We start from the raw sequence: 21,344 nt of genomic DNA, 5'->3' as shown, positions 1-21,344 counted from the left end.
ACTCCAATATTTTCATTCTATAAAGCATATTTTTCGTAAAAAACATTCCGTGGATGTCAAAAATACATAAAAAGCTAAAATATGCTAGATGAATTTTAAAATAAGCTATATTTCAAGCTATAAGCTAGATGGAAATTTTTCAAGCTTTTCTAGTTTCAAATATGCTAGAACTAGCTTATAATAAGCTAACCTGGCAACACTGGGGGGTTGAGTTGTCAAAACATCGATGGTCACATCAGAGTTTATTAAAACAAGGTAATGTTCCAGGGTTTGCTTTAAAATTGAAATTTGAAAAAGGCTCAATTTATTTAACCATCAACATATCAAATATTGCATTTGTAAATTTATCGCGGATGGTATTTTTTAATTTCTTCAAAAAATAAACATATGCAAAGTAATTTAGTTTAATAAAAACATTCAGGAAATTATTTGGGTATTGTTTTTAAATCCATCGGTAAAGCCTAGCTTCGATAGTACCCCAGCTCTAGTGAATAAGATTTATACCACCAAAAATATCGGACAATCTTTTGAATTTAAATTGTCATAATTGACCCACATTTAAAAATAATATATAATATAGATATATAAATTTCTTTCACATATTTCGGTTTAATTCAACTTTATTACCATATTTTCTTTTCACAAAACTCTTAAAATATTATAATTATGGATGCCATTGCCAAACAACATTGAAGATATACAATACACTCACTATTTTATAGTTTAACCAATTTGTTTTTGGATCTATGTGTTATTATATATACATATATACATATGTAAATATATATATATATTACTTAAATGTATATACATATATATATTATTTATATGTATATGTATATATTGCGCAGCATTACACCCACTTTTTTGCCAGGTAAATTTATGTTCATACGATCTTTGTTTGGTTTATAGTCAATCATGAATCTGAGACTCTAATATGGTGTAATTATGAACGAAATTATAATTATTATATAATTTGTATGGTTTTATTAAGTAAATTAACACTTCTTTTGCAATTTGAGTATATTTTAAATTTTTTTATAGCACTAAATTTATTTAATTTATTAATATTCAATAGCACTAATTTGTTAGGTTGCGTTTGCAAATCTGTACACGAGAGACATTCCTTTTGGGGAAAGAGATTTTCGGTAGGTGTTAATTTTACGCCTTGCTATGCATTAATTTCCTTCGTACATTAAATTTTATTCTAAGTGATCACATTGAAACTTTTGTTTTAAAAACGCTTTTTTGTTTTTATGTTGACTTGTTTTTTATATAATAACATTTTTTTCTAGAAGCTTTAACAATGAATTGTGTGTTTTTTAACTACATAAACCTCATATAATCCATATACTTTATTGATCTTACTGAGAGAGCTGTTTAAAGTCTAAAATGGCGCTAATTTACAATATTTTCTAATAGAGTTTAGGTAAAATCGGGGTCTTGCAATGGTATAAAATAGTAAATAAATAATAAAGTGAAAAATAAACCGACGAAAGGCCGCAGGAAATCAGAGGTTTTGTTTTTCTTAAGCAACTGGTTATAATGAATTAATTATTTTTTATATTACAAAGAATTTTTTATTCCTCTCTTTTTCAAAAATGTTCTACTGTAGACTCTAGCTAAAAGTTCCTTGTATTCACTTTTTTTGACGATAAAAATAATAGAAATTATTTCTTTTACTAAATGCTAACGATGTCAAATAAACAAAACAATCTTAATATTTCGCCTATCTCAAATTTTAGTAAGCTTTAAGTTATTCTTCTTTGTTGGTCAATCGCCATTAATTAATATATAACTTCTTTTGCCATTTATAACCATAAAAATCACGCGATATTTATTTAATACTATTTGAGGATGTCGGTAGATTTATATCGGCAGTAATTGATTCGGACGATTTTTTCATTTTCTCACAATAATCATTGAATATGTCACGAAAGCGTATCCAGCATTTTTCCGGTATTGTTATCGATGTACGAAAGTTGTTTTTTACCTTATAAAATTTGTATAAATGTATATATAGTTTTATATTATCACATATTTTATACTCACTTCGCTTATCCTCATATAGACACCTCGATTATTTTGTCCGATATCAAAATAAAAGTTCTTATTATCCACCTTCATATGCCGCTCCTCGGGCAAATCTCCCTTAAATCTGCTAGAAAAAGGAAAGATCAGTAAACGAACAACAATAAAAAATCATAATTAGTAAATAATTTTATACCCTCCATCGTTTGCCCCGAATTCCTCTAGCAAATCGGTGAGTGCATCACGGAACTCGATCATCCCCTGAGCTGGCAACGCTATTTGAGATCTAGGTCCGCCTCTGGTTATGGTTTGCGATACCTACATTCATATCATTAATGAATTAATCGACTATTTCAATATTTTGTAGTTTTTAATCAGTTAATATGTAAATGTTTTTTTTTATTTAGGAATTAATATAAATATTCATTAATGAATATTACCCGTAGAAACCGCCCGCGAGCATTTTCCTTTAGATCCAAGTAATATCTTCGATAATCTTTAATCATCATTTCAGATTTTAATTTACCATCCTCCGGTAAATTGTCAGTATTTGGTGGACCTGTGTTATTTTTAGGGGATTTAATATTTTAATATGTAATATAAAATACATAATATAAAATAAATACCTAGAGAAGAATAGTAATCACTAAAAGATGACAAGTGATCACGAAATTCGGCTGCCGTTGAAAGGGCCAAATAAATTTGACTTCGTCGTCCATCCGCACCAATCTGTAAGTTATAATCATTATAAAGAAATTCATCATATAACTATTTCATATCAGGGGATTACGCCATTGTATAATTTTTTTTTTAATGATATTTTTGATAAACGTTAAAGAAAGCATAAACTAATTCACAATTAATGTTTCTTCCAAAGTTATAGGAACAAGCGACTTCTTCAAGGTTCCCATCTTCTGCGCTTTTCTTTAAGTTGATTTTTCAGCAGACCTTGAACAGTTTTCAAAATAATTACTTAACACAGGTCGACAAAAGTTAACTTTTTGTATTCGTATACTAAATGCGACTGATTTTGAAAATTATTGGTCTGTGTACATTGCTAATTTGCAAACGAAATCTTTTCATCAGATACCAATTTATTTATTTAAAACGTCATGTTTTGGCACTTTTCAAAGCCTTGTAATACGGAAACGTGAGTATAGCAGAGTTAACAAAAAAGGAAGCTACCTTCGGGACGCCGAAGTTTATATACCCTTGCAGATAGAACTTCGATACGAGTGAGAGTGTATACTAGACTAACTGAAAAGTTTCGTTCAGATAGCTTCAAAACTGAAGGACTACTGCGTAGAACGGACTGACGGACAGACGGACATGACTTTATCGACTCGGCTGTTGATGGTGATCAAGAACATATTTACTTTATATGGTCAGAAACGACTTTTTCAATGCGTTGCAAACTTCTGACTGAAATTAAGATACCCTGCAAGGGTACTACTTTAAAGTTTAAAAAAATCTGTAATGAGGGACCTCAGGTTCTTCAGTTATATTTATGAGATTTTTATACGACTAAATGACTGAATTACTACAAATATCAGGAATGTATCGTCATCCCGGACAAGGAATGACTGAAGGACAGCGATTGAATTCTTGAACAGCTAACTTAAAAAATATCCTTTTACCAGTTTGTTATGGAACAGCTGTTTCCGGTTGCCGATATTTTTAGTATTTCAGTCATTTAATCGTATAGAGATCCCCTAGTTGCTTTTTCTATAGATGGGTTTGCTTATATTTTAGACATTTTGTATTAATATTATACAAATCGAGTGATTATATCATATAGCTGACATGCATACGATCGTTAAATGTTGAATTAATTATTAATAATCGCATTACAATTTGCAAGGGCATACAAACTTTGGTGTGCCAAAGTTTGCCCCCTTTCTTGTGTTTTGCCGCGTGCGGCTCCTTTTGCTAAAAAAAAAACAGCTGTGAGGACGAAAGCTTGAATTTTTTAAGTATACAATTTTGTGTCATTCTTTATGCTCTTGATTGCCAAATTTAGGTTAAAAATTTGTTTAAAATAAAAATACAATTTAAGAAAAGGTTCCATCGAATTGTGCTATTGATTAAATAATATAATGTTATTAAGATATATAACGATACCGCAAATTGGTAAAATAGAGATGTAACCTATTTACCTCGGCAACTTTTATAAATCGACCTCTTCGATTCTGCTTGACATCCAAATAAAATCGTTTCGATTGTATCTGAAGCATTTTGGTGGCCAGTTCTTGCTCAACGCCACTTCCACCTGAAATCAAACGCCCAAAACCATTATATATTATATATATTATATATATATACATATATATATATATATATATATATATATATATATACTATTTACAAGTGTACCTTTCACGGAGGAATCAAACTCATTGCGACTAGACGTGCCCTCCATATTCGCCACATTATATTCTGGAACATAAGTAAATATGTACATATGTATGTATTAATTATATTATGTTTTATGTATAATATCTTTATTTTATATTTATCTTACTTGATCCTGAGATGCCTTCATCTCCACTTCCCAAATCTGACATTATCCGACTCTATTGAATTGTAGTAACCTTGGTTGGTAAATTTACTGTATAGGTTCTTAGTAGCTTTCGCTCGCTGCCGATCTTCCAGTTAAGCCGTCTCAATCCCTCTTCGCCTCCTAACCATTCATCTTATTAATAGTAATTTTTATTAATATAAAAGGTTAAGCTATGTGCCAATAATCAGCCAAAAAATAAAGTACACACAATCACACAAACAGCATACATGTACAAATCAGCTGTTTAACTTTTTCGCTCCCGAGCAAGGCAACAAAGGTTCAAGGATTTTACATAAATACGAAGGTAGCTCGTATGTATTATATATATATATATGTGTATGTTTTTCTCTACGATGGAACGCTTGGAAAACGTAGGTCTAGACTATTAAATATGAAAATCATTAAGATAATTAAACATTTACAAGTTGGAGGTATTAATTTTTTTCATATTTCGGTCATATCATATTGAACATTTTCGATACATATTGTGGAGAAATTGGACTTGCTGTCATCAGTGTTACAATGCATACATTCGTTAGTTTTCAACTAGCAATTTGTACATAAATAAATAAAATGCACAGTTGATATATACACACACACACACACACTGCAAACGTAAATAGTTTTTATCCCGAATAATACCATTATTTATCGCTTCTAGATACTTTTTCGGGTACCACAAATCCGTAACATCGCGCAAATATCTTTCAAATACCTTAACGCATTTTTCATTGCGAAAGAAAACTTTTATTTTTCGAATTTATTTTCCAGAATGTAATTTGCAATATCGAGCCTAAGTTTTTTTGTGTTTTTTTTTTTTGTATTTTTGTTTTTGGTTTTTTACGTCACGCGCAGTATCTAATGAATAGTGAGGCGTTAGGGTATTACTCAGAGTTGAGTTCTCAAAATAACGTAACGTAAGACCCGCAAGCTTTAGACACAAAGCTTTTTACTACGTAGTCTTTCTATTTGCGGCTTTTATTGGTTGCCTCTGTTCGTGTGGCTCGTCGTCGTAGTGGTCGTCGTCGGGTCTTGTATTGTATATTGGAACAGAAGAAACAGTTAAAAAATTATCATAAATCTTTCACGGAAATTCTGAGTTCTGTTTTGATTCCTTGAGCGGTGTTCGCGGTATCTGGTATATACATACGTTTGTTGCTCTTATTAATGAATCTGTGTTGTGTGCACAAACCTAAGTCGCTTGCATATACATACCAAAAATTGAAATTACATACATATGGGTACCTAGGTACATACATGTATTTGTATGCAAAAATGTGCAGTTCAAATTGAAGAAGGAGCAGCAGCAGCCGCATTGCTTCTTCGTTGGGCATGTGTAACGTATTACGTATGCATACCTTGTACCTATAAACGAAACGTGAGTACATATGTAAACCACATACCCATGTACTAGCATTAAAATTATTATGTAAAATACATCCATACAAGACGTTCTCTCATCCCATCTCCGCTTGCCATCTGCCACACACACAGTCACACATTACCTCGGTAAAAAAAAGCGAAAACAGAAACGGAGCGAACCAGCAGAAGCATCTCTTACGAGAAACCAAAATTCAGATACAGATGTACATATGTACATATATATATGTACGTACATATATGTATCTTTTATCTTTTATTTTTGTGCCATGTCTGTGCGTAAATTCGTGAGTGCGAATATATACGTAAGAATATTAAATGTGAAAAAGGAATACACACAAATACTGTTTTTCATACGTATACTTATTTATGTGTTGTACATATGTCCGTGTGTCCGTGTGTACATATATGCATTTCGTAGCACTGAGAATAAAAGTTAAACCTAAAACTGAAATATATCAAATATCAACACTTCTGATAAAAAGATAAAACAAAATATTAAATCAATCAATTTAAAAAAAAATATATATATTTATATATATATCTTCTATATAAAAATAAAAGGAAAATCTTTCTTCCAACTTTCTGTTCAATGCAAAATAAAGTTCTTTAACTTGGCAATATGTGAAGTATATTTGTCTATTTTAGACCAAATGAATATTAATTCATATGTTCAAATACAAATACACATTGTGATTTAATAAATAATACGTTTTTTCATTGTACAAGGTGAGAAACACCTTTTGAACCCGTATAAAATTGTTTTTAATCATATATTCAATCTCCCACTGCTACGATTGCTTCGTTTTTTTCAGTGCATTCTCAGAGAGTGACTCTCAGTCGGTGCTCTTTTGACCGGAATACCGATACATGATGAACACATACGCTCAGATATGTACGACACAGGTACACTTGGCCAAAATATGTAGAAGTGCTAAAGCTATGGGAAAAATTATGGAAATATTTGAATATACCGCTCTTTATAAGCTTCACTAGAGGAATCTTTTCTATAGAAATATACATTTTTGTGTACCATATTTGTATAAAACATATTTAACAGTCTTAAAGATAGCGCAATCGTCAATAAATATCATGTCTTGGGGATCAGCCAATTATAGCTGTAATAAGCCGTTAGGAGATCTCCTCTCATCTACGTATATCGAGAAAATAACAAGCGCTTAAAGAATTATTTAAATATTTTCAATAACAGATATAATATTTAAAATAGATATTTGTAAGTTAACAGCAAAAATTTTAGATATTTCATAATTTAGGTACAATAATAAACGATCCACTTCATGTGATATATAATATATAATATGATATATAATTATGGAACTTTTCTTGGCTGCAATTATAAACAAAACAATTAATTTGAATATTTGTATTCTCGAAAAGTTTTGTTTAGTCTATGCAAAATAATGTAAACTTTTATTTCCAGTAAGTGCATCTTGTCGTCTGGCAACACTATTTCGCTCCTCTCGAACACATAGACGGAGTATGAGCTTTTTCGAGAGTGCGTACTCGTTTCAATGTTTGTTGTGTTTGTGTTTTTGTTGTTTTTGTTGATTTTGCTAAAGTTTTCTGGTACAGTAGCTTTGACATATACATGTACATAAACGCCTACATAAGCGCATCTAGAGATGCACATGAACATGTATGGGGGATAGGGGGCATGAAAAGAGCTTGCCGCCAGGCCAATTTTCGCTCGGTTGCATTTTGGGGCTTTGCTTAAAAATATTATGTGTATGCATATTTCTATTAAGCGTATCAGTATTTGCAAGTTCCGATATCCAATGTTAAATATCTGCTACTCTTGGGTATACTTCTATATTCTGCAAAGAAGACTAATGTTGTACTGTGTAAGGGTGTCACAAAATGCCTAATTAACCAACGACATTATAATGTAATATTATTATTAATTTTTTTCTTTTCAGACGTACTAGCATTTGAGCTAGCTTGGAATTATCTAGCTTCAAAAAATGTACTTGGGGACTAAAAAATGGGATTGGAATTATTAGAAAGACTATCCTCTGATTAAAGGACACTAACGGTCATCCCTTTTAAACGAACGTTTTCAAATATATTTTAGGAGATGCAAGTGGAAAACAGAGAAATCCCACTGATAAGTAGTTCCTTCACATATGCGCCTAAAGTAGATTCTTTAACTATTTTACGAGTAAATCCCACACGAGGCATAGAAGTATTAATCAGAATTCTTAAGCTTATCATAGAGTTTGCAGCACTTATCCTTCAGGAGAAGAAAGCGCATAGGAATAACAGTAATATGAATAGTAGTCTAATGGCATCTAAAGTGGATATTAACTTGGCCACATCAGTAGGTACAGTGCCGCCTACATCGTCATATTTGAGCAGTACGACTTCAGTTAGTGGCAGCAACTATGCCTCTAGTGTACCGGAATCGAATAAAAAACGCCAAAAGCTGTCCATTACCAATCAAGGAGAATCAAACAGTTGTGATGGTGATACCAATTCCATATCGGATGCAAGTAAATTGGACAAGAAGGCTGAGGACTATAATGAAATAGACAGTATCGAAAGAACATTGAATGTGGATATTTTGGAAAAGACATCATCCAAAAATGAGTGCTATGTGGCGCCAGAGCAAGCTTTAGTCACAAGCGTAGAGCTAGTGGTTCCAGCTCCTCCTCCGGCTAGAGATTTAGAGTTGGATCCAAAGCCTAACGCTGGTGGTATTTTTAACAGCTCTAGTAGTAGTTCCTGCGATTCGGCAAGATTATTATTGTTACCAAACGATAAAATTGATGGTTGTGTAAATGACTCTTCTTCCAGTTTGAACATAAGAATTCCTACTAAGTTAGCATTAACAACGACAGCAATAGCAACAACGGGTGATATTCTCCTGTCCGAGAGGAGAGCTTCACTATGGACGCCTCACCAGGATCAGTCCGGACCAACCCCGGATGATACCAACAAGCCGGAGATTGTAAATCATGTAAGTGCTGAGTTGCCATACCAAGTGCATCATCGGCACTCTGAGCTTTTGCTTCAAATCGAAAAGGAAAATAAGGAAACAGGAGCATTTCCAGTGCCATTGCAACAGCACCTACAACATAATGCTCCAGCGCACGAGCAACAATATGGACGACCAGTGGATGCCAATTCTATTATAGATGGCCAGTTACGCAATAGTTTTTATGCACAAATGCTGCAACAGCAACACCTTCAACAACAAAATCAACATCATCAACAAAGTATGAACGAACACAGTCCAAGACATCAACAACAGAGTGCAACCAGTTATAGCAACTATGATGCTCCATTATTTCATAACGCTCCATTATTTGGTACACCACAAAGTGATAATCATCTTCGCCAGCAGCAGCCACATCCAATGGAGTGTCACGGGTTACTGGATCAATCGTCATCTCTCTCCCACCAGCAACTACAGCCACATCACCAACAGCAATTGCATAATCAAAATCAGCATCAACATCAACACCAACTCCAACAGCACCATCAGCAACATCAACAACAACATCAACATCAACAAGCGCATCAACAGCAGCTACAACAGCCACACCAACAGCAACTCCAACAGCCACACCAACAACAACAACAACAACAACACCCCCATCAACTTCAACAGCAAAATCAACTTCAACAACATCAGATCCAACAACACCAACAGCACAAGCAAGTGCAAGAGCATCAACAACAACAACAATTGCACGACACTTATAACGATCTCATTATGGAAGATTTTCACGAGGAACCCAGCTCGACCTATAAACTGTGAGTACTCTGGATGACTTTACACATTTTACATAAATAATTAAAGTAAATAATAACAAACAAATTACAGATACATAGTTTATATAGCGAATAATCTGTTTTATCTTGAATAATTGACCAATATGTTTATTTAGAACGCTTTCACCGAACAACGTTAAGTCCGAAAATCAAGACGATGGATATGAGACAAGTGCCGGGGATGTCTTAACACCAAATTCACATAGTTCGTCAACCAATTCCTTGACTCCACAGCATCAAGTACAGCAGCATCTAAGTATCGGAATAATGTCTCATGTTCCCAACCAGAAAAAGTCCGATGACCAACTGTTGTTGCTATCAAAGAATCCTAATGATTCAGCTAATCCCTCCACAACGACAGTTGCCCTTGCTCATTCTCATGGTCTTGATAGCATAGCGACGGCACAACCTGCTCGATGTCTAAATCCCACCACAAATGCCGTTGATCCATTCAGTTTTATGGGCGAGGAGATGCGCAGCATGCTGTCATCTCCGGTAGGCAATCATCGCCAAATGAAAAGCACAACTTTAGTGCCTGCGACGAGCTATACGACAGAATCCGCGTCAGGATTAGAGTCAATACCATTACCAGTGCCAAGTGGCGGTGATGATATATTTCAGCATCCGCCGCAAAATGGTAAAAGTAATGCAGAAAACTCGAATAACTCCAAACCAACGCCAAAAAAAAGAGGACGAAAAAAAAAAATTGTTGCCACAACTGAAAGTACGACTGAAGTAGCGATAACAGTGCAAGTAACTAATCAGGAGTAAGTTATAATTTATATTCTTATCAATAATATGATATTATTTACTATATTCAATTCACAGCGCCACTCCTCTTGTCTGCGAAGATTCCTCTGGCGATATGCTTCACACTCTAAAACCGAAGGAACGGAAAAAGCACGATCGTTTCAATGGCATGTCCGAAGATGAGGTCATCAAAAGGACAATACCGGATCATCTGCGTGATAATCTAGATATCGTTATAGTGAGTTGTAAATTTCGGATAATCCACATATAAATTTAATTTAATATTTTGGACTATATTTTAATTACAAACATATTACGAGCAAATAATAATAATAATAATAAAATATTTCCGCGCAGGTCGGTATTAATCCCGGTTTATTTGCCGCCTACAAAGGCCATCACTACGCAGGGCCTGGTAATCATTTCTGGAAATGCCTTTACCTAGCTGGACTTACGCAAGAGCAGATGAGCGCAGATGAAGATCATCATTTGCTAAAGCAGGGAATCGGTTTTACAAATATGGTGGCTCGAGCCACTAAAGGTTCAGCGGATCTAACGCGAAAGGAAATCAAGGAGGGAAGTCGGATTCTTTTAGAGAAGTTGCAAAGATTTCGACCAAAAATTGCCGTTTTTAATGGAAAATTAATCTTTGAGGTTTTTTCTGGCAAAAAGGAATTTCATTTCGGCAGACAACCAGATCGCGTCGATGGCACTGATACCGTAAGTATATCTTTCATATTATATTTAGATTTTTCTCATTTGCACGAAATGGAACGATATCAAATAATTCAATTGCGCAATTCAAACGTTTCCGGTTTATATAAAATTGAATATGTGTTTTAAGTTAAGGTGGCACTCGTGACACTATTAATACGTCGCAAATGATTTATTTGTTACCTTGGAACTTTGATAATTACTTTCCTAATAATTTTCCTATCTTTCTTTTGTTTATAAATTTCAGTATATTTGGGTTATGCCATCATCGTCGGCAAGATGCGCTCAGTTACCACGCGCCGCCGATAAAGTACCATTTTATGCAGCATTGAAGAAATTCCGTGACTTTTTGAATGGCTTAATACCGCAGATTGATGAATCAGAGTGCGTATTTACAGATCAGCGGATAAGGCAGTGCAGTGAGCTGCAGCAGCAGCAACAGAATATAGACAACAAAGGAAGTCAGTCGGCACTCTCTTTTGTAGATAATTGTGGCAGCTCAAGCTCAATTGCTGCGGACTGTGGTGGGAATACTGACTGTCCAGATCCCACACCTTCTAATAAATTAATGCCGTCGCATATAATTTCGAACGATAATCCATACACCAACGATACGGCAGATAGTCCCATGCGACATTCAAGCAATACCACATCGTATCTGTCAGTTTTCGGTCATCAGTCCCTGCCCCAGCCACAATCCTTGGAGAAAAAGAAACGTGGTCGTCCCAAAAAAATCAAAGGACATCAAGAGCTAATTATGGATCATCGTGCGCCTCAGTATAACCATCACCATGATTTTAATAATATAATTAATCTCTCTGTGGCTGAAACGCCCAAAAAGAAACGTGGCAGGCCAAAAAAATTAAAGCCCACTGGTAGCCTTGATAGTATACTGGTGAACAAGCAGTTATCAACCACCAGCAACCCTTTGCCTACTGCAGTGCATCTATTGGATCAGCATACAACAACACCAACAACGACGGATGCTTCGCCGCCACAAGGCAACAATCATCAGCAATTGCCGCCCAGTCTGTACAATACCCCGCCGCCATCGCACATTCTGTACACCGCATCGGCCTCACCGATGGCCTCACCTGCCTGTAACTATACGCAGGTTCATAACCATGGAACTCCCACTGCTGTAGGTGTCCAGGAAGCGTCTCCCAATGATAATTTATTATTGGCAAAGCATGGATCTTCTCTAGAACAACAACCGCATTTGGGCGAAACGCCGCCACCTAGTTCCCCGAATTTGTGCGGCGCTGTAGACTTCGACCAGCTTCCTGAAAATCAGTCAGAGTCCAAAAAGGCCACATCGCTGGCTGTTGAAAAGGAGGAGTACAATGACAGCTCCTCCCATGATCAAGAAACAGGCCATATCCAAGTCGCAGTCCATTCAAATGAAAATCACTATCACCAGCAATGGCTTTCTTCGCCGCATCATCATAGTCCTCAAACCAAACAGTTGCCTCCGCCACAGATGCAGCATTATCATCACCAGGAACTGGCGGAACATTGGCAGCGTGGTTACGAGGATCAGAACCTCCATACCCACACTCATCCCAATCCCTATTTATTAATATCTTCCGCACATCAAAATAATCAACATTTAAGTCCAAGGAACACCAACTTTGGCTCTGATGTGGCCCGGAAAAGCTTGTGTGGCTTGGAGTCACTGGTGGATCAAATCCCTGCAATCAGAGAGCATGATGAGTCCATGTCAGCGACGGCGCAAGCGGCAGCTGCCGCTGTGGAGAGTCGCTTATTAGGATTGCAGCAGCAGCAACACCAACAGCAACACCAACAGCAACACCAACAGCAACATCAACAGCAACAGCAGCCCCAACAGCAACACCAACAGCAACACCAACAGCAGCACCAACAGCAACACCAACAGCAACACCAACAGCAACACCAACAGCAACAGCAGCACCAACACCACCCCCAACAGCAACAACACCACCAAGAGCAACACCAACAGCATAGCAAACGTCAAGATGAGGAGTCCTCTGGCAATTCCGATAATAACAACGCGATTAGTAATAACAACTTCTCGGTCTCGAGTCTTGTGGCTGTCAAAACGGATAATGAGAATCTATATCTCAACAACAGTGGTGAAAGTCACACCAACATTAATTCTAATATGGAATATTATCATCATCAGCATCATGTCGTTCCCCCTCATTCGATAAATAGTTCAGAGCCAAGTCTCCAACATCCTCATGCACTCCCTCCTCACTCTCACCAACATTCTTCTCCTCAAGCTCATTCCTCTCCCCACTCACATCCCTCTCCTCACTCTCATCCCCATCCTTCTCCTCACGCACATCCCATGTATATGGAGCTCAACCACTTGGGCCACATCCCTACGCTTAATGTAAACTCGGCAGTATACGCTTCAACAGCCTATGGCTCACATCTGCAACACAGTACAGGGTCAGGATCAGGATCAGGGGAATACACAACAGGTACTACCCATCATGGACATTTTAGTACAGTTCAGGTTCAGTCCTCCTCAGGGCCAACGAGCACTACAGCAACCCTTCATATGCCGAGCCCCAATTATCCGTTTCATCATCATCCATACGGAAGTCATCCGGCGCCCCAAGCCTCCTATCCAAGTTATATGCATCCCTCGCATCATGGGCACCATCACCCGCCACCACCACCACATCATCATCATCTGAGCGTTTTTGATCACTTGAAACCGTCCGACCTTGGTGGATATGGCAGTTTTTGATTACAAATTGACGAAGAAATAACGAAATTTGAAACGGAAACCGAATCTTCGGAACGATCTATCGAATATGCAGGCTTGAATGTGACTTGTTAATCGTAAATCGATTATAATTAATCACAATGACTAGGCGTTTACAAAAACGGTTTGAACCTAAATTGTCGAATCTCCAGCAATATTTATCAATCTCCGGCCTTGCCGACACTTTCTACTTAAAAAAAAAAAAAAAACATTTTTTAGAGTTTTAGACCTTATAAAAAATATATAATCTTAAGAATAACCAAAGACTCTGCCTAATATATATAATTTTTTAAGCGTTACATCACATTACAATAATAAATACTACATACATATAACGATACCGATAATATATACGTAAACGTACAGGAAAAACAAAATTATTATTAAAACTTTATGATTTAACTCAAAGGGACTTACAAATAATAAAAGAGTAGACAACATAGTTTTACCCGTAAATCGAAAATAAAGGAAATTTCTTAAAGAATATTTCATGAATCTGAAGACTATTTTCTACTATTTTAAGTGTTATTATTTCCTTGTCTATAATTGCTATCAGATGACAAGGTTTACGACAATATTTACACCAATTTATTATGTGTATGGGTTAGATGTGGTATCTCTTCGATATCAAATTATGCCAGTAAACTTTAGCATTATGAATGTACCCATTTATTCAATTAATTGTTAAATCTGTCTTTGATAAAATATGGTTCTTTGGAAATTGTAAGTTTAAATTGAGATGTAAATACTATTGATATTTTTAGTGATTGGTAAGTAAATACTTCATTTATAAATTTCTTGTTTGATTTACTTGAAGTCGGACGGGTACCACTAATCAATGTAGTCCTATCTTCGTTAAAAAGTAAATTTTCTATCATTTCAATAATTTAATTTTTTTTTATAATTTATCAGTTTGGGAAATATTTAAGAAATATAAAGGAAAATTGTTTAACAATAAATGGAATGAATGAAAAAAGAATGGTTTTAAAATTATAAGCAACTGTCAAATAAAACATACGATTTTTTTGTCTATATGATTTTATGTATGTTTAGAACGATTCATTTATTTAAATCCAATTTCCAACATTTTTTATTTTTTCGATGTATAAATAACTAACAGTATATTGTAATTTAATACAACGCGTCGAGATTAAATCTAAGAATTTACTATAAATATAATTAAAATAAACGAATGTAATGTAAATATATATGTCAGAGTTCATAATAAAACAATATGTAGATTACCTATTTAGCTATAAAAATATTATCCTACTAAATAGCAATATTCAATCTTAATGCACTATTGTGCATATATTTTGAATTTACCTTAAAATATTGAAAATAGCAACTTTAAATTGAACTTTTTGTATATTTTCTTATTTTATTGTATATTTAATATTAGCAAAACGACGTAATCATAAACATAAAATAAATAAAAAGGTGCAATTATTAAAAAAATATGAAATGTATTATTACATGAATTAATTATTATTACATTGGGCCAATTCCTCACATATTCACAGAAATATGTAAATAAATGAATAAAGAAAAAACGAAAAAAATATAGCGAGGCGAACCCATCATCCTTTTTTATGAGCTATACATAAAAGTGTAATCGTTCACAAAATTAATAAACGTCGTTTAACTTTTAAAAGGCAACTAACCTAATGCATTAATGGAAACTTCTGAAAATATATTTAATTATTAATATTGGGTTATTGATTAAAGATGTGATACTTCATCAGTTTACGTTTAGCATTCGACACACATACCTATATATAGAAAAATATATCGTGGACGGGTTGTGACATGCTCCTAGCACATTATAAGAAGCTTACTACCCAAATAACTATGTTTAATGCACCAGACATTTGGAAGGGAATACCTTCACCAACCAACAAATTCTTAATAATATCCAGAACCGGTGAGACGACCTTTTGCAGGAGTCACACCATTTAATCACCTTAGTTGTCAGTTGTAAGAAATAAAGCGATGGAAACCTTCTTTAACAAACAAAAGATATAGGACAAGCTTAAATTTACGAACTTACTTCACATAACCGTAGCAGTCTTACAGGGTACAAAATACAACAACGATCTGCAAGGAATTGATGGAGAAGAGATTCTTGAAAACTTAAAAAACCAAAAACAGAAACTGGACTTATTACCCTAACATTCAAAAAACTAGAGCGCCCGGGATACTTTAATATGTCTAGACCATCACCAAAAATTCTGCTCCTTCTTTATGTGCAGCCAACCTGCCCATATCGACATGACGATAGAAGAAAGCTGAAAACAAATTGATCAATTGTACTGAAAAAGAGATCAAAATAAACACCATACCAGTATTTCGACTCTAGTTAATTGAGTTTATTTCTTAATTTTAATTGTGCTGCTAGTGCTTGCTTTTTTACGCTTATTTTATCTATCGCTCTCTCTCACTTATCCCCAAACGTTTAAGTGCAGTAGTAAGTCCCAATTTTGAACTCTCAAGTTGTCTGCTGGCTGTGTGACACCATCTTGCCCGCCAAGTGCATTGGTGTTGCAGCTCGGACGGTGGTCAAAATAAATGCATCCTCCCAGGGTGTTAGGCCCGGAATACCGGCCGACAATGGCACGACAGATAACCAATCAGCCTTGCCAAAAGCCCTTATTGCTGTTCCACTTACTAGACATATTGCTATTTGTTTCGCAGCTCTCCCCTGCTCAAACATCGGAAGATGTTATCGCCTTTATCCAAAGCAAAACCAAGGCTGATAAAATCAAAATAAAGGTGGTAAAATGAAAATGTTCGTATCTTTTAATCGACTCGGGTAAACTTAACTCTGCTGAACGCGCAGTGTTATAAAAACTATTTAACTGCAGGGTCTAGTTCTCACAGGTCCCAAAACAGTTTTATAATTTTGTTAACACTAAACGTAAGCCTAAAACAAATCCTTCCTAGCTTTCATCGGAAAATACTAGCGCAAAAATTAATCAGGCAATAGCCGATCTATTTTCACAGTTTTTTAAAAACAACTTATTTAAACTCTTCGGACTTAAATCAGGCATTTGCCTACTTCATCTTCAAATCGAACTTAATTTTCAGTCCAAGCTTCAACAAAAGCTCTCTTCTTTTATATCTTCATCGTCTCAAGACAGTTATTTTTGCCAGGTTCCGACGGAATTTCACGCTGTGTTCTTAGGTATTATTCCGACGCTCTTTGCTATCCCCTTCTGAAATTGTTTACCTTATCCTAAGAAACCTGCCACTTTCCCTTTATTTGAAAGGAATGAATATTATTCCTCTTCACAGAAAAGGTAGCAATTCGGATGCCAAAAATTATAGAGGTATCCGGTATCCGTGTCGGCTGTTACAAAACTTACTTACTTACGTAATTACTCCTTATTTGCAGCATCTTTGTCGATAAATTATTTCTCCATGTCAACATGGTTTTTTAAGCGAAGATCAACAACACCAAATCTACAGCAGCTCTCTTCCTATATTATAAAGGGCTTTCATAATAATTTTCAGACAGATGTAATCTATACTGACTTCAGTAAAGAATTTGACTCTGTTAACCATTCGCTCCTCGTTAGAAAATTGGATCTCAAGTTATCTGAATTGCAGGACTTAATTTATCTTATGTTCTAAGGGTTACTTATGGCGTCCGGCATAGATGACCTGCCCAAACTCTTGACCAACTCCAGAGTGATTAAGTTCGCTGATGACGTCAAGCTTTGCGTGTAATATAAGGACGACACCTGTCATTCGGATTTACAAACAGATCTTAACAATTTTCAAACATGGTGCCGCGAAAACTTATTAAACTTAAACGGCTCTAAATGCAAGCTAATGGCATTATCTCGTGTCGTTCCTAGACTTGCGACTTACACGCTGAACTGCTGCTCTTCGGAAATAATTAATGATTTCGGCGTCCGCTTGGACCCTAAACTAGACTTTATCAATCATATTTCATCTATTTTATGGTGTATAGAGCCAGGGGTGTGCTTGGATTTATTAAATGGTGGTCGAAGGAATTCAATGACCCCTATGTTACTTAATCCTTATGTACTTTTTTAGTTCGTCTTATCTTAGAATATGGATGCTGCGTTTGGAGCCCTCAGTACGGCGTCCATAGTAAACGCATCGAATCGGTTCAAAACTACTTTTTACTTTTCGCTCTACGTGGTTTAAATTGGGATGCAAACCAAAGATTACCATCATACTTTAATAGACTCCTCCTAATTTACTTACCATCCTTAGCCAACCATAGAACTATGCTTGGCATAGTACTTGCCCGGGCAAGTCTTGAAAATGCCTCTCCTTAAGTTGTAAGCTTGTAACGCAACCCGTGTCCTCTGACTGTAAGGTTCACAGCTGAGGGGCTAATCTAGCTGTGTTCGAACGGAGCCTTGCCAGGGCCAGGCAACCCTGGGTCGGAAGTGGCCTTCAAGGCTCCAAACTCCTCGGGCCAACCGCGCTCGCATTGCCGAGCAACGCGGGTGATTATGACCATGGATAACCAAAAATCGGCTTCAGACCTCTTGGGGGAGGTAAAACCGCACTCCATCTCTGAAACCGACGAAGATGATTTGCTGCCAAGATAGCCAAGAATGAGAAGGAGGGAAAAGTTGACCAAAGAGATAAAGCGGACATAGCTCGATTCCAGGCAGGGGTCGAGGAGTTCAAAAGATATGAGAAGGAGCACCCAGAAGCGTTCTTGTCCTCGCAGTCGAAGAGCAACCGCTCTTCTGTGAGGTGGCTAGAGATAGCCTTGCCATAGCAGTGGTGGATGAGCTCAATGACGATAGGCACCTGCTGATGGAGAAATGGGAGGAAGTCGACACCAGAACGTCTGAGATGGTAACACACAAATTACTATCGGAGCCATCTGGTCCGACACCCTCCTTTGACTATTCAAAGATGGTTAGAGGGCCGCGGGTTATCAGGTGCGATGACGAGTCATCGAGGGACTTCCTGGCAGAGTGCGTTGCTAAGACTAGCAACGCATGGAAGGGGATTAGCATTAAGCTAGTCCCTGCCAAGGATATCCCAAGCAGACACCGGGCACGCATCTGGTTGCCATAAGGGCAATCCAACCATGAAAGGGTGCCCAAGACTCTGCGGGCACAGAATCCAGGGGTCCATATGAAGGAATGGGCTATCCTCAAGGCGGAGCGGGAGATGAAGACAAGCCAGCCGTTCTTCTTCCCCATCTACCAGCGATGACTAAATCAATTGGAAGAATTATACCACAAGGTTCGGTATGGCATTAGAAAGGCCAACATAAAGGTTTTTCTAGCCGAGCCGGACGATGTCCTCGAAAACGAAGTCGACGACACCAACAAGCGGTTGGAAGACTTAGCCATCGATGACGACACCCCCAACACCACCCCGCAATAATGCCTACTGTCGTGCAGATAAACCTGAAGCGTAGCTCGCACGCTTTAGCGAATCTTGCAGTCTGTCTCCGAGAGAAGGACATCGGCCTAATACATGAGCCACGGTCTAGGGGCGGACAAATCTCTGGCATGGCTCTAATAGGATATATAATTATATTCACAACTCGACAGGTAGGCCGAGGGCGAATATAATTATCAAAAAAAAGTACGGAAGAATATCAAGGCTGGAAAGAGGTCCTAGATATAACTCTCCAAATAGAGAACAGCAATTACAAGTTAGGAAAATGGGTCTCGACGCAGCACTCATTTTCAGACTATAGGTACGTATTCTTCGAAATCTCGATGCCGACACATGGGACAGCACCAAAGCCCAATCCCCGCAACACTGACTGGGACAAATACGGGAAAACTGTTCAGTCTAAGGTGAGAAACAGAAGGAACAAGGTTTTGGCCTACCCGAGAAGGAATCGACAAGGATGTCGAGTAACATTCTCAAAAACGTGTACAAGGAGTCATGCAGACTCACGTACTCAAAGAAGTCATACCCACAGTGGTGGGACAAAGAATTGAGCGTACTCAGGAAAAAGGTTAGGAAGGCCTTCAATACAAGCTAGGAAGCCAAGGATTGGCTACCGTACAAGAACATAGAGAAGGAATATAAAAGAGATATACGCAGTCAAGAAACAATCTTGGAGCAGCTACTGCGAATCGCTAGAAGGAATAAAAGACACGGCTAGACTGAGCAAGATACTAGCTAGAGGGCGAACTAGCCCTACACTTATAAACAAACCTGACGGCACAGGAACGACGTCAGCAGAAGAAACACTACTGGACACACTTCCAGGAAACCAGATAGAAGAGTCTGGAACAAAAGAAAAGCAAAGAGCAGTCCAACAAATACAAGTGGAAGAGATAGTCACTATGGAAAAGATCCATTGAGCTATCGACTCCTTCGACAAGTACAAAAGTCCGGGTCCGGGCGGAAATAAACCAGCAATGCTACAAAAAAACCAAAGCATGCATGGGAAGGTGGCTACAAGAAATCTTCCAAGTATGTATAAAAATAGCACACATACCACTTCCGTGGAAGAAAGCAAGAGTAGTTTTCATACCCAAACCAGGAAGAAGAGGAGACATCCATGCCAAGGATTACAGGCCAATTAGCCTGACCTCAATCCTCATGAAAACATTGGAAGGGATACTGGATATCCACATAAGATGTCAAACAAAGAAAAGCCTTTCCGACGCACAATTTGCATGCAGGAAAGGCAGATCCACAGAGACAGCACTTCATGAAGTGGTACGATACATAGAAAAGGCACTGCTCTTCAAGATATACACTCTGGCCATCTTCTTAGACATAGAGGGGGCCTTCAATAACGTAAACGCAGACTCCATCCGGAGTTCCCTCAACAAGGTAGGAGTTGAAGATCGCATCAGAACCTGGATCGGCGCAATGCTTACGAGCAGACATATGACAGACAAACTGAGTGGCGCTCAGCAGACGAGATTTGTGAAGAGAGGCACACCTCAGGGAGGAGTTCTGTCTCTCTGTGTAAAATATTAGCATAGCTTTTTACTCCTGTAGGAATAAGTTCGGAAAAAACTGTTTTAACTCAGTGTGGCTATTCGGTGTTTAAAAAGATTGAGTGAATCTGGGAAACTTTCATTCCTTAGAGCAGCCGACGTAAATTAATTCAATTTTTACGTCGATAACATGCTAACTTGTGTTGCATGCGTAGAGAAGCTACAAACAATCAAGTCTTAAGTGTCTCAGGTTCTTCAAACAGAAGGTTTTGAATTGACAAAGTGGTTTTCGAACTCACCTGAGTTAAGTCGATACCTATCTCGAATTCAGAATAAACTATGGCGTTAGGAATATCCTGGTTGCTAGCGAAGATGCCTTTATGTATAGAATCGACACTTCTGTCTTGGGTCTCTGAGCTACAAAACGGAGCCATATAACGGTGAC

The 21,344-nt window shown here is 36.9% G+C and overlaps 2 protein-coding genes across 12 annotated transcripts; one reads left to right on the top strand and one right to left on the bottom strand.

The window, feature by feature from the left end:
- Nucleotides 1–602: 602 nt before the first annotated feature.
- On the bottom strand, nt 603–5,542 carry Pur-alpha (Purine-rich binding protein-alpha). 8 transcript variants are annotated; one of them, XM_020954347.2, is made up of 9 exons: nt 5,234–5,542; nt 4,553–4,723; nt 4,405–4,467; nt 4,188–4,300; nt 2,658–2,760; nt 2,472–2,590; nt 2,228–2,349; nt 2,053–2,158; nt 603–1,993 (listed from the first exon to the last, which is right to left on the bottom strand). In XM_020954347.2, the coding sequence occupies exons 2-9, from the start codon at nt 4,593–4,595 to the stop codon at nt 1,838–1,840; spliced, it is 825 nt and encodes a 274-aa protein (XP_020810006.2). In that variant the 5' UTR covers nt 4,596–4,723; nt 5,234–5,542; the 3' UTR covers nt 603–1,837. The 8 variants fall into 8 exon arrangements, with proteins under 8 accessions (XP_020810006.2, XP_086682584.1, XP_020810003.2 ...); XM_086826458.1 differs by having other exon boundaries at nt 5,307–5,542; XM_020954344.2 differs by having other exon boundaries at nt 2,053–2,161; nt 5,307–5,503.
- On the top strand, nt 4,654–15,446 carry Tdg (Thymine DNA glycosylase). Of its 4 annotated transcripts, XM_086826455.1 has the most exons (8): nt 5,548–5,969; nt 6,787–6,877; nt 7,413–7,487; nt 7,909–9,748; nt 9,883–10,533; nt 10,595–10,754; nt 10,874–11,236; nt 11,478–15,446. In XM_086826455.1, the coding sequence occupies exons 4-8, from the start codon at nt 8,067–8,069 to the stop codon at nt 13,968–13,970; spliced, it is 5,349 nt and encodes a 1,782-aa protein (XP_086682581.1). In that variant the 5' UTR covers nt 5,548–5,969; nt 6,787–6,877; nt 7,413–7,487; nt 7,909–8,066; the 3' UTR covers nt 13,971–15,446. The 4 variants fall into 4 exon arrangements, with proteins under 4 accessions (XP_086682579.1, XP_086682580.1, XP_086682581.1 ...); XM_086826454.1 differs by lacking the exon at nt 7,413–7,487 and having other exon boundaries at nt 5,390–5,969; XM_086826453.1 differs by lacking the exons at nt 6,787–6,877; nt 7,413–7,487 and having other exon boundaries at nt 4,654–5,969.
- Nucleotides 15,447–21,344: the final 5,898 nt, after the last annotated feature.

The sequence above is a fragment of the Drosophila serrata genome, unplaced genomic scaffold (genome assembly GCF_035046125.1).
Source record: "Drosophila serrata isolate PLE 108 unplaced genomic scaffold, ASM3504612v1 contig_160, whole genome shotgun sequence".
Taxonomy (NCBI): domain Eukaryota; kingdom Metazoa; phylum Arthropoda; class Insecta; order Diptera; family Drosophilidae; genus Drosophila; species Drosophila serrata.
The sequence above is the reverse complement of the archived record's forward strand: the minus strand, read 5'-3'. Positions and strand labels throughout refer to the sequence as shown.

Excerpts from the sequence above, each read along its gene's own strand:
- Tdg (XM_086826453.1), top strand. The coding sequence starts at position 8,067 with ATGCAAGTGGAAAACAGAGAAATCCCACTGATAAGTAGTTCCTTCACA. Across the intron at positions 10,755-10,873 it reads ATAATCTAGATATCGTTATA|GTCGGTATTAATCCCGGTTT; the intron begins GTGAGTTGTAAA and ends ATTTCCGCGCAG. Across the intron at positions 11,237-11,477 it reads GCGTCGATGGCACTGATACC|TATATTTGGGTTATGCCATC; the intron begins GTAAGTATATCT and ends TATAAATTTCAG.
- Pur-alpha (XM_020954344.2), bottom strand. The coding sequence starts at position 4,595 with ATGTCAGATTTGGGAAGTGGAGATGAAGGCATCTCAGGATCAA. Across the intron at positions 2,761-4,187 it reads GATTTATAAAAGTTGCCGAG|ATTGGTGCGGATGGACGACG; the intron begins GTAAATAGGTTA and ends TATAACTTACAG. Across the intron at positions 1,994-2,052 it reads TCTATATGAGGATAAGCGAA|GTAAAAAACAACTTTCGTAC; the intron begins GTGAGTATAAAA and ends AAATTTTATAAG.